This window comes from Canariomyces notabilis, assembly GCF_033297395.1.
Source record: "Canariomyces notabilis strain CBS 508.74 unplaced genomic scaffold N656scaffold_38, whole genome shotgun sequence".
Classification (NCBI taxonomy): Eukaryota; Fungi; Ascomycota; class Sordariomycetes; order Sordariales; family Chaetomiaceae; genus Canariomyces; species Canariomyces notabilis.
Window position 1 is genome coordinate 183237 of NW_027041860.1, and position 13851 is coordinate 197087.

At 52.3% G+C, this 13851-nt stretch overlaps 5 protein-coding genes across 5 annotated transcripts; 4 read left to right on the forward strand and 1 right to left on the reverse strand.

The window, feature by feature from the left end:
• Positions 1-1158: 1158 nt before the first annotated feature.
• On the forward strand, positions 1159-2510 carry N656DRAFT_719353 (uncharacterized protein; the record flags this gene model as incomplete). Its single annotated transcript, XM_064812358.1, has 4 exons — positions 1159-1489; positions 1561-1717; positions 1788-1976; positions 2042-2510. The coding sequence occupies 4 exons, from the start codon at positions 1159-1161 to the stop codon at positions 2508-2510; spliced, it is 1146 nt and encodes a 381-aa protein (XP_064665376.1).
• Positions 2511-4316: 1806 nt separating this feature from the next.
• Positions 4317-4746, forward strand: N656DRAFT_784955 (uncharacterized protein). The gene has a single exon (XM_064816276.1). The coding sequence runs from the start codon at positions 4351-4353 to the stop codon at positions 4591-4593; it is 243 nt and encodes an 80-aa protein (XP_064665377.1). The 5' UTR covers positions 4317-4350; the 3' UTR covers positions 4594-4746.
• Positions 4747-6785: 2039 nt separating this feature from the next.
• Positions 6786-7124, forward strand: N656DRAFT_802406 (uncharacterized protein; the record flags this gene model as incomplete). The annotated part of the gene is made up of 1 exon (XM_064818237.1): positions 6786-7124. One exon carries the CDS (start codon positions 6786-6788, stop codon positions 7122-7124), a length of 339 nt encoding a protein of 112 aa, XP_064665378.1.
• Positions 7125-9454: 2330 nt separating this feature from the next.
• Positions 9455-10831, forward strand: N656DRAFT_719470 (uncharacterized protein; the record flags this gene model as incomplete). The annotated part of the gene is made up of 2 exons (XM_064812368.1): positions 9455-9600; positions 9658-10831. 2 exons carry the CDS (start codon positions 9455-9457, stop codon positions 10829-10831), a joined length of 1320 nt encoding a protein of 439 aa, XP_064665379.1.
• Positions 10832-11113: 282 nt separating this feature from the next.
• On the reverse strand, positions 11114-13606 carry N656DRAFT_849171 (uncharacterized protein). The gene is made up of 2 exons (XM_064819329.1): positions 13428-13606; positions 11114-13358 (listed from the first exon to the last, which is right to left on the reverse strand). Exon 2 carries the CDS (start codon positions 13200-13202, stop codon positions 11463-11465), a length of 1740 nt encoding a protein of 579 aa, XP_064665380.1. The 5' UTR covers positions 13203-13358; positions 13428-13606; the 3' UTR covers positions 11114-11462.
• Positions 13607-13851: the final 245 nt, after the last annotated feature.

The window sequence follows — 13851 nt, forward strand, 5'->3', positions numbered from 1 at the left end:
TCATTCTGCAAAGCACCAGTATACTATTCGACGTACTTCGTACTCCGTACATACACCACAGAAGGTTAACTTGCAAACAAGGGTTCATAATCAAGAGAAAAGGATCTCTAGCCAAGACCCGGCAGAGCCAAACCATATTGTCTTCACAGAACCGCACTTCCCATGAACAAGCTTCCCGGTGTCTGCCAAGCTACCAAGGCCGTGCTACTTGAGCGCGTGGAATCAGTCCGCGTCTCTGACGCGTGCCTTCCAGGCTTGGCATCTACGGTAATCTGCAGGTAGTAAGTACTCTTTGTGCTGCACGGAGTAAAAATGTATACAGTGTATACAGTAAGACACCGCATTGCACTTTACTGTGTAAGGTAACTTGCAGGCATTTACAACTCAGCACCGAGTGCTGCCAAATATATCCTTTCCCTAGGTCAGCCTACATAGGAAGGTGATCGCATGGCCCTTTACTAGAAGACTATCTTCTGGTTGATCTTGGTTTGTAGCTCCCCTAGTAGCGTCTACTACTGGGAGGGACAAGTAGTACAACTGTCCGGTAAACCTGTCGCGGTCGAAGTGGGTCTAGAAGAGTAAGGTAATTACGGACTTTACAACGCGCAGAGAGAGCAATACTGACCTTTAGAGATTTACCTAACCTGAGCCTCTAGGGTTGAAATCGACTCTCGAAAGCGAGCGAAATCGCCGACCTTAGACACCCCGGCCCCTGGGATGTCCTGGATTTACATTGATTGCAATCGGGACAATGCCAGCCCAATCAGCTAAAAATGGCTCTGAGAAATGGCTCGGGTCAGCTTTCTGTCCGACGACAGTCAGTCGGTCCCCATACTCTTACTCAATCCCAGTCATCGACTACCCCTTTCGGCGCCTCGAAAACAAATGAATGCGACCAAAACAGGCCAGCGAAGTCGCCTCCCCATCTGGTCGGTCAGGAAGTTGAGGAGTCTTACTAGGGGATCGCCCGAACCATCCAACTTGCCAAGTTCAAACAATTTGGCATTGTGGCAGCGCCAGGGGATACCACTTGCGGAGCGAATCCATGCCTCCGAGGATATAAGAAGCTCCATCTCGACGTAGAGTCCCGTAGGCACTTCGGTGGCTGGCACCTGGCCGGACTCCCTGACCTTCACCTCACCTGATTACCGGCCCAAGATGAGAGTATCCTTTTCCCGGCTCGTCACCGCCGCGGCGGTGCTGGTCTCCTCTACAGTGGCACTTGACCCCTACAACTGCAACGGCACCGTCAAGGAGCGAAATGGAGCAGACTTCATCCTGGTCCGGCAAGCTGACAACCCAAACGTGGCTTCCCTCGCCAAAATCTTCGCAGCCAAGGGCAAGAATGTGTCGGTTGCCCACGTCTTCAACGACGGCAATCACAAAATGACCACCGATCGGAACGGGTACAAGCACTGGGAGAAGACGGCAGATTACGACGACGAGAACACCACGAAGTGGACGCCTCAGGGCGTGACTGGCACGTGGGGTGAGTGGTACTGCCAAGATGCCAACGCAGTCCGTCTTTCCGCGGTGGCATGCTGACACGGTTGAATCAAGATGCTCTGGATGCCGGGACATACGAGGGCAAGGACGGATGGCTAGTCTCGTGGTACACCGGCAGCGACGATAGCGTCAGAATCTCGTTTGTCGACAAGTCCAACGACAAGTATCGCAACGCTCTGCTAGTGTATCCGCATGCTGCCGACAACTTCCGGTAAGTCCAAGTTTATCCTAGCCCTCGCCATGTACTTGGGGAGTTGGGGTCATGCTAACATGGAAAACAGAGAAGTGCCAGTTCATTCAGGCGGCATTGTCTGGTACGGCAACACCCTGTGGGTGGTTGACACAAAAAACGGAATCCGTGTCTTTGACATGGACAACATCTGGCAAGTAAGCAGCGGCGATAACGTGGGCAAGAACGCCGACGGCACATACTCGGCCAGAGGCTACAAATATGTCATCCCGCAAATCAGGTACATTCGACTCCTTGGATATCTTGGTTAACCTGCTCGCAATACTAACGGAACATGCCTGCCAGGTGGTACAAATGGTCGGGTACCAAGCCCTTCCGCCACAGCTACGTCGCCCTCGACAGGACGACCAGCCCGGACAGCCTCATCGTTGGCGAGTACCAAACCGACAGCAGCGCCGTCCCCGTGCGTGTGGTTCGCTATCCGCTTGACTACACGACGCGCACACTGAAGGCGGGCTCCGACGGCAAGACCACCAAGGCCTCGTGGGCATATTGCCTGAACATCGACAGCGTCCAGGGTGTGGTTTCGGCCAAGGGCAAGTTTTACATTTCGTCAAGCAACGGCGCCGGCAAGAACGGTGACCTGTTTGCCTGGGTCCCAGGATCGACCGCGCACAAAAAGACGGGCTTCTATCCGCCAGGCCCGGAGGACCTCAGTTACGACAAGCGCAACGGCGGCAGGCTGTACACGGTGACAGAGCACCCCGGAAAACGGTACATTGTCCCCAAAGCCATCAGCGCGGTCGATGCCTGATTCAGTTCTCGATGAGACAAACCTTGAACTTGAAGATTTCGGGCCAGATCGGTTTGGTGCAAAGTTGGGTCATAACCTCTTTTGGGGCGAATACTGCTACCCAGTCACAAGATTTGTCTCATCCGTTGCCCTAAAGCAATCACACTATCGACAGACACTGGAGGGACTCGAGATCGTGACTTTTACTCGGTCCATCGAAAACAGGAACTCGAGTCCATAGTCTATACGCGGGCGTCTTCCCGATGACCCAGCCGTGGCTGGCACATGTAGCGCTGACGTCATAGGCTACGGCGGCTGTTTGGCGGAAGTGTGCCAAAACCCAAAACCACGAAAATTTTTCTTCGCCCACCCCCGGGTAGGCTTTCGGAACCCTACGGTTTTGCAGCATAACTGCAATAAGTGAATTTTTAGCCACAGTCAACCCCAACTTTTCCACCTACAGTACGCTTACTGCAACTATGCAATTGAGTGTACTTGACTACATTGCTCAATTGTAGGGCGACTATAGTAGTTGGCTCACTGGCTTGCCCAGGGCTTCCTTGCTCTCGCTGTCCTAGCTGGACCATACTAGCCATCATTGCCATCATCTAGCAGAAGTCCTCTACAATATTCCTCCCACTTATTTCCCTAGTATAGCCCATCCACTACGACTTAGGTTCGATGCTCCTAGGGATCTTAGCTATATAGCCACTAGGCATTGTAAAGTTATATAACCTTGCAGGCCGTAGGCTCGTAAGTGCTTGAAGAGCTAGTTCCTCGAGTAGAAGGCTGCGCCGTAGGCTCGGCAGGCGCAGGGCAAAGAAGGTAACGAAGGCAACGAAGTTGAACATAGCTTGCTAGCCCGTAGCAAAGTCGTACATAACTGGGCACACGTATAAGTAATTGACTAGGCGCGTATAGATATAGGTAGCTAGGCAGTCGAATTAGCTAGAGCAGTCGAATTAGCTAGGGCAGTCGAATTCGCTGAATTAGCTAAATTGCCTAGAAAAAAGCGATTCCTAGGCACTTAGCAAATTCACTTTAACTTTCTCGCAGGGCATACAAGCCACAGTATTACCACAGTTGCCAGTCACCTCCAGGCAGCTCACATCACTAGGAACGCTCTTACTACTAGAGCTCGATTGGAAGCCATTCAATTAGAATAGAAAGGTACACTATACTCCATAGTAACGAAGAGGAAGAGACTCAAGCGCGCTAAGGGTACCGGTACAATTGAGCAGTAACTGGGTAAAAGGATGTCGGAGGAAAAGAAGGCTTGTGGGCAATTCTTAAATTGAATTTAAATAGAATTTAACGGGGTAGGGTTTACTGCCCAAGCATGAGCCTAGTAAAAAGTTTTGTGGTTTTTGGGTTTTGGCACACTTCCGCCAAATAGGCGCCGTAATAGGCGGTATGTGGGTCATAACGTTATGCAACGTCCAGCGGTTTATGGAGGCGTCGGAATTCGGATGGAAGTTGAGACACTTTCGGCTAGTCGATCTAGATAGATAGAAGTCAAGCTTCATGTACAGATCGAGGTGCATCTAGCTTTGATGCGGCAGCCGTCTCGCTCGATGTGACTTCACGGGCCTGTAAATGCAAGTACTCTGTACTTGGTAGCTGATCAGCTTCATATTTGTACCGTAGCTGAAAACGAAGCCGAACCCCAGCTGAGGCCAGGCAAATTTGCGGGGGCAATCGCGAAGTGCGACCTCGCTGTAAACCAGCAATTTCAGTGTAGTAGTGTATTTGAGATGGTGATTTTCGTTCGGTTACGAGCCTGGTCTGACAGAATTTCTATTCCCAATTCTAGAATATCTGAGAATCGGTCTTTCTGCCGCTTGCGCTTGATCCAACATCCATGGATGCTTTACGATTGCGCCGAACGAATCGCCCCGCATTCCCCCCGCGGCCGGATCTCCCCCGCAATAACCATAATCCCGGCAGCCCGGCCCAGCCCGGTAAACTCGATCCAGAAGGAGGAGGAAGATGCCGTCGCTTGGCGCGATCGGGCCATTCAGATGCCGTGAGACACCGAATAGCGATGGTCTGCTTGCGGGCGAAACACACTGCGGGATATTCTGGCGAATCTGTTTACAATTGAACATCAATTTCAACTGAAGGACGAATTCCTGTCTGGTGTGCTGTATTGTGTGGGCCCTGACGTAGAACGGGCGGCCTCGCTGCAGCTTTTCCATGTAAAACTTTTTGGCTGCTGCAGTGTCAGAGTCAACAACACAAGATTCACGCAACACCCGTCAGCCCTATTGCCTGCAGCTGGCAGCCTAACAACCGCACGGCTTCCCAAACTCACCAAGCCAGAAAGCGAGCGAGGCTTTTGCCCAACCATCGTGGCAAGCGGAATCCACGACCCCGTGGATTGCATGACTGCGTGGACCGCTTCATGGACCGCGAAAGAACCCAACGAGTTGTCAAAAAGAACACCTGCAACGTTGCCAGTTCAAGCTTCATGGGTGGCTTACACATTGAAGCTGAAGTGGCACACTTTAACTGAGCCAGCTGAGCTTCGTCCCAATATGTATGTACAGTACAGTACAGTTGCAGGCGACTGTGTTAATGTGCAATTAATTGATTCAGCTTCCTACTTCGTACACTGCCATGCTATTACAATACAACAAGGCCCAGTTGGGTATATAACAATCGTCCCTGTTCAATCTATGTTGCCATGAAGCCGCTCATCCAGGTCACTGAGATTTCTCGAATGTGCGAGACACCCCCCCGAGCCCCCCAACCCAAAAGCCGGCAGTTGAGCAGATCAGAGATTTCGTGCAGCTGGCGCTGACCCCCCACGACGCTATTTGAGTTCACACCGGCCCAACTCTAGCCGACGATCCTGCGTGCATCTGAAAGAGACCAGCAATATTTGTATGCGATCGGAGACGCAAAAACCGGGAAAGAACACAGAGCATCCATTTGGCGTTTGGCTGGAACTTGACTTTGCGTCATCCCGCCATTGCAATTGTCAGCCTGCAGAAGTACCTTACAGTTTACGCTACACGAGGTGCCTAGCATTCCGAGCATTTCCGGTATATATAGACGTGAACAAGCGTCGATTCTTCACGGTCTGCTGGGAGGAAATCCCTTCCGTTCAAACATCGACCCAAGAGGCCCTGTCCCAAGGTGAAGGCCGTTATCGCATTGCAGTCCGATAACGGTTGGTTCGCTCGGCAACCGTAATCGAGGTCCGATCCGATAAAGCCCGAAGCGGCTCCGGCGGCGACAGTCCGAACCGAGTCACGCCAAGTTACGGGTAGAGAGGAACGACGGAGGCGGCGGCAAGGTGACCAACCGCCTCAACAAAACGTCATTGACAACAAGCTTTTTCCGGCGTTTGGCCACCAACTCCAATTTTCTCGACTGGTGTTGTTTTGTCTGCCCGGACGATATCAATCTGCTGGCGAATCCAGCAGCTCCGCCCTCCGTACTGTACATACATATTTATTTACACAGCACTGACACGCTCCTGCACACGTCGCACGCGACCTGCTAGCCCGCATCTGACACCATTCAGTGTGGTTTCTCACCCACCATCACCAGCCGGCCGTGTCAGCAACGTTACTCGTCCCGTATTCCGTCTCATCCGAATCGAGTCAACAGAGCACCCGGGCACTCACAGTGGTCATTTGCCTCGAGTTCTTAGGTCACATTCACCTTCCACTTGGAGATCGCAAACCCCACTCTCCGTTCTCCGAAGGCACCCGCCAACCACCTCACAACAAGCCCCGCGCCGTGCAGCCAATTTGAGTTTACCGAAACGTTAAAAATACGCACCCCGCGCTTTTCCCTCCGCCTCACCTTGAGCGGCACGCAGCAGCAAGGCGCATCTATCAGCGGCAGAGTTTGCGCGAGCCTGTCTCTGCACATTAAATTTCCGGCAGCCTTCTCTGTCTCGCGGGACCAAGCCCAAGTTCTTTCTTGCCTTCTTCAATTTCTGACTGAAGCCCAACAAGCCGCGTTGTCTGCAGTCCGACCTTTTTCTTCGACCGCTTGCTGCCTTGCAGTCAGTTGGCAGCGCAAGCCACCAGTGACTTGTGCCAAGGTGACTGGTCCATCGGCAACGCAAAGCCACGACAAGGCATTTGTGTGGCAACCCGAGCCCTCACCGAAAGCAATCAGCTCGCTTTATCAGGCAGGCGGCCCCACCCGCAAACAAAGAGGACTCTTTCCACCCTGAGCTCACTGCTACGGAGCATCGATATTCTCATTCGAGATTGCTAGCAAAACCTGAGCTCTTGCAAACTTCACCATCACCTCATCTAATTCCACACCATCACAATGTCATCGTCACAGAGCTCAACACCCCACCGGACTCCGCAGCCTTGCATGCTGGTTCCTGATCTCTCTGTTCCGGATCCGACGGCCGGTGAGATAGACCTGGCCAGTCATTCCTGGATGGTGGCCACTCTCATCGAAGACGACGATCTCATGTTCGGTGGCAAGCCCCTGAGCGCCTGGTACGAGGAGGACAGGAGGAGATTTAGCTCGTGCATTGACGAGGAGGAGACAAGAGGGCGACAACGTGAACGCGTTCTCATCGACGACCATCACCACCGCAAGCCGCCACATGCACATAACCATCACCACTCCAAGCAAACCAACGAAGCCAAGAGTTGAGAGCACACCGTTGGGTGGTATCCGGATTCGAAAGTCAGACTGGTCCCGCATCTGAGGGTTGACATGGCGAGGCAGGTTGCGCTGATGTCAGCCCCTCTCCGGCTGTTCTGCTCCTCGCATCATTCTCCCATGCCACATGATCGAGGTTAATATCGCGCACCCCTCGAAAGGTGTCTCTTTTTGTGTGTTGCATCTAGACGGGCCGATGGATTGGCACACCATGGCATCAATTGGCGACATTGGCATTTTGGGTTAGGCGACGCCTTTTTCGCCCTCCTGCATCCATTTGGCTTCCAGGTTCTGTGTGATACCAATCTGCATGCTTGGATGTACTGGCTCACTCCAATTCCTGTTTCTTTCTCGTTGGACGAAGTGTCTGAATGGCTTGACGATGTTTGTGCAGTCAACGAGATGTGCGCTTGGATTGTTGTTTATAGACTGCTCAAGGTTTGCAATGCCGAGGGTAAATGCATGGAGCTGGCGTTGCAGGTAAATCATGGTGGTACACGTCTAGCGATAGACAATTGGGAGGGAGGTTTAGGTTGATTTCAACTACTGTACATACATGCATACAAGGCATTGATTGCATAGCCGGTCGTATATAGGAGTTTGAACAATTTGTCCTTCTCCTCGCTTACAACTGATTCACCTGCTGTTAGCCCCCAATTTGCTTCATGGTGTATTTCGAGCCACGTGCTTGTACTTGTGTGCTTATACTTGCATGCTTCGTAGTTTAGACGACAACAAACAGAGAGACCTCGACAGCCAAATTGACTCTTTTGTGCAAACTTTCCACAAACAGGAAACGGGGAATTGAAAGGCGGTAAGGAAGTCCTAGACCCGCCGTGGATTGCAATTTGATCTGGTTGCTACAAGGAACCTGGCTATAGCTCATGGAGTTCCAGAACTTCCAGTCAACCTAAGGTACCTAAGTACTGTACAGTCTGGTACATATATACCTTATCTTAGGAACTAAGTTGAATGGATCTTGCGAATCTTAAGGAGGCATCTCGGGATACCATGCCGGTTTGTAGCTCAATTACAGCAAAGCCTTGCTTATCAGTGCCGCCTGGCTGGGCTTGTCTCCTTCTTGGAAGGCTCATGTTCTCTTTGTCATCTGCTACATCTTGGATTGTCCTAATAACCACTGAGATCCAGGACTCTAGGACAAACCTCTTTAATCACATCATTTGGTGTTTGTTGTAACAAGCTCTCACGTAAAGCAAAGTGTGAAGGGATTATATCTGTGCGTTTGTTGGTGTGCGTTTGACCCCCTGAAAAAGTAAACAGACCATTATGTAGGTATCTTTGACCGTTAGCAAGCTCAACCTTTGCGGTCTGAAAACTGGTTTGCTTAAGCAGCAAAACTCAACATGCGTGATGTTTGCAAAATACATCCATGCCCCGTGTGCTTGGGGGCTGGAGACATGGTACATCCTGTTCAGGAAGGTGGTGATGATGTCGTCGACGGCCTAAGATGCAAGGCCCTGTTGTTCTCGGCGCCCCTCGCACTCTCCTCCCAGCAAATCACCCAAGCGGGTACCTGCCCTCCTCTGAGATACAAATACCCCTCTCCTCCCACAAGTTTCAGGTGAAATACCCAGCGACTTGGTCCATCCCGAATATCACGACAACCTAGCAATGGGTTCCAAGACACCAAGAGAGGAGCTGTCACTGCCGGACCATCTCGCACATCTATATATAAATTCCATTACTACATTGTCCATTGTTTTCCCTCGCGGAATTGTTTCCGGGCTGCCTCGACGGGTCGTGTCCCATTTGGTGGTGGTCTCTCGTGTCCACTGTCTAGACAGACACCAGTTTCAGACATCGCCATCCCAAAACCACTATACAATGAGCTAAAGAACACTACAGAGCCGTCCAAACACCTCCAAACGTCTTAGCACGTCCCAAATCGTCCCAACACGTCCTAACACGTGCTAACACCTTGCAGAAGTGGTGTGGAATATAGATATCATGGCAGTTTTCGACATGGCTTCAGGTTGTCTTGGACATTCTTTAGCAATCTGGCAGCCTCCCGACTCCTGTCCCTCGAGTATCCCCGGAATCTATTCTACCCGCCGAGGAATTGGCACTACTCGAACTCCAAAGAGACAGAATCATCTTCCAGCAGTGAGTGCTGAAGTTTCTTCTACTCAAACAAGAACCCAACCACCTTTCTCAAAATCGACGGGGACACTGTCACGGTAGACATGTCTTCAACCGAGTCAATCCAACAACTCTTGGGCCGCATAATGGTGGCCCATATATTAGAGGGGCTGTCATATTATATGTCCAGTCAAGCAACACAACAAACTGTCGACGTAGAGATGGGTCCCGCTGTATTGCAGCCGGACCGAGCAAGCGAGCCGACAGAGGGAGGAGAGTCTCCATCAAATGGCGTGGCCCAACCTGAGGTCCCGGGAAACACCCGGGACAGACTTGAACATTTCACTTTTGCCTGGTATACTGTGGTGTAAGTTACGCTTCACCCATTCCCCCTACCTTGAGACTCGCTAACTCGATCTACTAGGATGTCTACTTTCGGAGTCAGCCTAACCATGGCTGCGACTCTTAAGTTCGAACCATTTGCCACCGGGTCAGGGTGGTTGAACCCAGTTATCAAATTCACTGGGCTTTCTCTATTCTTCTTGGCCATGGTGGCCTTCATTTTTATCACCATTACTCTCCTCATCCGCTTTCTACGTTATCCCAAAACCCGCCAACCCGCCTTCAAGCGACCCAGAGAGGGGATCTCTGCCGCGACATTTCTCCTCTCGCTGGCGGCCATGGCTTCAAGCGGCGTAGAGTACGGGCGCCTGTTCCTGCCGTCAGACATCCAGGCCAGGCTTGCCTCGGTTCTCCACGTTGCTTTCTGGGTCTACCTCGGGTCCACCTTCCTTTCCTCCCTGGCCCAATATCATTGGATCTTTACGGCCCAAGATAGCTGGCGACTCCTTACCAAGGACCTGAGTCCAGGCTGGATCATGCCAATCTTCCCGGTGATGCTGAGCGGCACCTTCGCGGCAGCCTGTGTGCCCAGCCTGAAGGCAGACCAGGCACTTAGGGTCCTGTCAGCTGGCCTGGTAGGGCAGGGCCTCGGCATGATGGTGGCAGTCTTTTTTAACGGGGCGTACCTGACGCGTCTCGTGCTTCTCGGCTTGCCCCATCATCGCCAGGCAATGTTCATTGCCGTCGGCCCGCCAAGTTTTACTTGCTTGGCCCTGATAGGACTGGCCGCGGAGGTGCCCCGGATCCTCGCGGAACTGGGAGGAGGACATATTTACGGGGGTATTGAGAGAGGTTTCATGGGGCTAATGCTCACCCCCAGTAAGCTGCAGGTGCTTGCCGCCGGAGTTAAGCTCCTGGCGGTTTATGCATCTCTGTTTCTCTGGGGGTTGAGTTTCTGGTTTCTTGGAATCTCTCTCGTCGCCCTCTATCCCGAGTTGCCGGAAAAGGAGTTCCGCCTTAGCTGGTGGAGCTTTGTTTTCCCCAATGTCGGGTTTGTCCTCTCAACGTTGAAGATGGGAGCTGCTCTAGGGAGTGACGGCCTGTCATGGTTTAGGGTTGCCATGTCAGGTCTGTTGTTCCTGGTGTGGCTCTTCGTCTTCTACCGTTGCATCAGGGGGGTGGTCAAGAGGGAGATCGTACGGGAGGGACGTGACGAAGATCACGTCGAGCAGCCTGCACCAGTTCCTACCCCTTAGACTTGTTGGGTGTGAGACATGGTTTCGAGTTGGGGTATACATTGCGGAAGGGTAGTCACGGGAGCCGACGAGGGCGAGGAACATGATGAGCAGGAATGGCGGAGATATGTCATGGATGCGCAGTACATACCTGTATATAATAGTATCAGCATTGAGTTCATGTTCATTTGCTTGATCTTCGAGCCGATAAGGTGCCTATGTGCTGTAAAGCTACCTACCTGGTACTCGTCGACACATGGGTGTCCTACGTTCCATCACTCTCTTGGCCTACTGATAGATGATGTCCGTTTGTTATGTCCAGACTTCCACTCGTTAAAATATTTCCACGCACAGCGTTGGAGACTTTGGAACTAGCTCGAATAGCCGTGCTGCCCCTCAGTCGGAGAGCCCTGGCTCCTCGTCAACCTGCTCCGGAGTCCGGACTGCCGTCCTTCACCATCACTGCAGATCGTCGAATTCAGCCATGTCTCCACTGGTAATATACCTTAACCTAAGATACACCAGGTCTCCCAGTTTTCCAAGGAAGCCAGAAATGAACTTCCTGCAGTCTCCTGGGCGCCGCTGCTGAACTTCCAAAACTTCAGTCGATTCCAGCTCTTTACCAGCAGAAGCTCGACTGAGCGTCGCGGGTTCATTCATCCTCCATCTGCTTTCCGACCTCATTCCGCTGTCCGACATACACTTCGAGTCTTTCCTCGTCTCTGCTCAGATAAGCCTGGACCAAGCTCCTCGTTTGGATGGCTTCCTCTGGCAGCTGGGCCATCCACTCCTTATAGCCCTTGATTGCCTCGGTCAACCCATTGATTGACTCGGTTAAGTCACTGTTCCTCATCCGTGCCCATTCCATGTCCGACAGGGGCTTCGGCTCTTCTTCGGGAGGGAGGGAACGTCCGGGACAGAGCCGCTCAGCGTCACGTCGTGCAGCCTCATATGCCTTTTCGTATATACGTATCTTACGCTCGCCATGATCCAGTTCTATTCTCATCTTTTGAGCCACTGCTTTCTCCGTGGCTTCCGAGTCCTTGGCATATTGTTTCCTCGTGAGCTGGTACGACTCTCTAAATTCCACCTCTTTTTCAAGAGCACGGAGCTCTAGCAATGGCAAATCTTCTGGGTTCTTGATCTTGCCGCCTGGACAGAAATGTTCCATTCTCTTCTCTGCCTCGCGGAGACGGTTTTCATCCTCTCGAGTTGTCCGTTCGAGCTCTCGGATCTTCCAACGTGCGAGCCACTGTCGGTCAACTGTCTGAGCATACTTCAGCATGTCTTGGGCGTCCTTCATCCCATGCTCCCTTCGGCTCTGGATGACTGATTTGTAACGTTGAACATCAGTAATGGGCTTTTCCACCTTTTCCCTCACTTCGTTGGCGATCCAGGCCCTCACCAAGTCCACCAAGAAGGCCTCCCCATCGAAACTGTCTTGGGGCCAGCCGTGCTTGCAGTAGACTTGCCTAACCCAATCTCCTCCCCATTGTGGTGGCGTATCTCCTCCACTGCCTCCTGGGGTCTCGACTAGCTCCTCGTACCATGTCACCATGTCGCGAAGCACATCCGGAGCCGAACGGCCGTCTCCTTCCACGCTCCACCAATAGCTTCCTTCCTCTTCCTCGTCTTCATTCTCTTCGTCATCGTCGCAATCCTCCTCCTCGTCGTAATCCTCGTCTTCCTCGCCCTTCTCGTCGTCACCGTTGTCGTTTTGATCCTCCTCTTGCCCGTCAACTTCAGCTTCGACACTGTTCTCATTATTCCCCGGGCTCTCAAGAGAACCATGAACTCTGCAATCCCTTCCAGCTCCTTCCCCTTCATCTCCCTCCTCTTTATCTCCCTCATCTGTCTGCTCTTCCCGTCCCCCACCGTCCTGATTCTTAACGCTAATAGCCCGCTCCCACTTGCCCGAAAAGGCGTGATCAGTGCTTCCCCCCCACTCCTGGTCAAACATGGCAATCCAGTGCGTCTTGGCATTGTACACGATGACAGTCTGGTGGTTGCCCTCTACACAGAGGGTCGTCATCCAGGGCAGCAGGCACTGCTCATGTTCTTCGCCACAAAACGCGTGGCGGGCATCGCTCACGACCTCCTCCTGGCGGAAATCGGCAAACCTGCTGCCCTGGAAGAAGAGTTCGTACTGGGACGGCGACTCGACGTAGGGCAGGATGCTGTAGAGGTAGATGATGCGGTCGTCGAGCCCGTGGGAGCGGTACATGGGGATCAGCGCGTCAACATCGTGCGGGCCGGGAATGATCCAGGAGGGGTGCAGAAATTGCATGCGCTCGAGGGTGCGGTAAATTTTCAGCATGCCCTCGGCCACTTCCTGGAGCCGGGCTCTGTGGTGCTCGCTGAGCGAACCAGCGATGGCCGAAATGGACGTCATCTCGAAGCTGATATCGGACTTCAAGTGAGACGTGGTAGGATAAGAGTGAAGAGAGAGTCCTCGAAGAAGTCAAGGACCGTTTCTGATCGTGTTGGAACGGCCATCTCGACAGGAGTTCAGGTAGACACTGTTATGAGCATGAACCTTGCGCTGGTGCTTAAGGCAACGTTAATACGTTATTATGCAATTCTTAGGCAGCGTTCAGCTAGGGAGGTGGAGACCAACACAGGCACTGCAGCAGCGAGCTTAGCGCTAGCGGCTCGGCATAGCGGGGCAGCAATTGACCACTGCCCCTGAAGGATGTAAGCAGTACTGTAAGGTATGTACACAATACCTATCACAGTAAACTTTGGAAGCCTCCCGGGAGAGATATCCAAGGAAATCCAATGTTAAGAGGATTTGTAACGGCTGTTTGGGCAAATGGATAGGTAACTATGCGCGGCCTAATAAATAAACTGCCCAAAATCTCGATTGTTTTTGATGCAATCTCATGTTAAGCGTTGCCCCGGCAACGCAGGTGGTGGATCTAGCCTGGGCAGACTAACAAGGGTCTGCACCATCCGCTCCATAAGGTACCTTAGCTCGCACCTACCGGTCTATACCAGATCTCTTTGTTCTATTCAGTTTCTTTAAGTGCCAGAGTTCCATC

Bases quoted from the DNA above. Each gene is read 5' to 3' on its own strand.
- N656DRAFT_784955 (XM_064816276.1), top strand. From the start codon at position 4,351: ATGGATGCTTTACGATTGCGCCGAACGAATCGCCCCGCATTCCCCCCG.
- N656DRAFT_849171 (XM_064819329.1), bottom strand. From the start codon at position 13,202: ATGACGTCCATTTCGGCCATCGCTGGTTCGCTCAGCGAGCACCACAGA.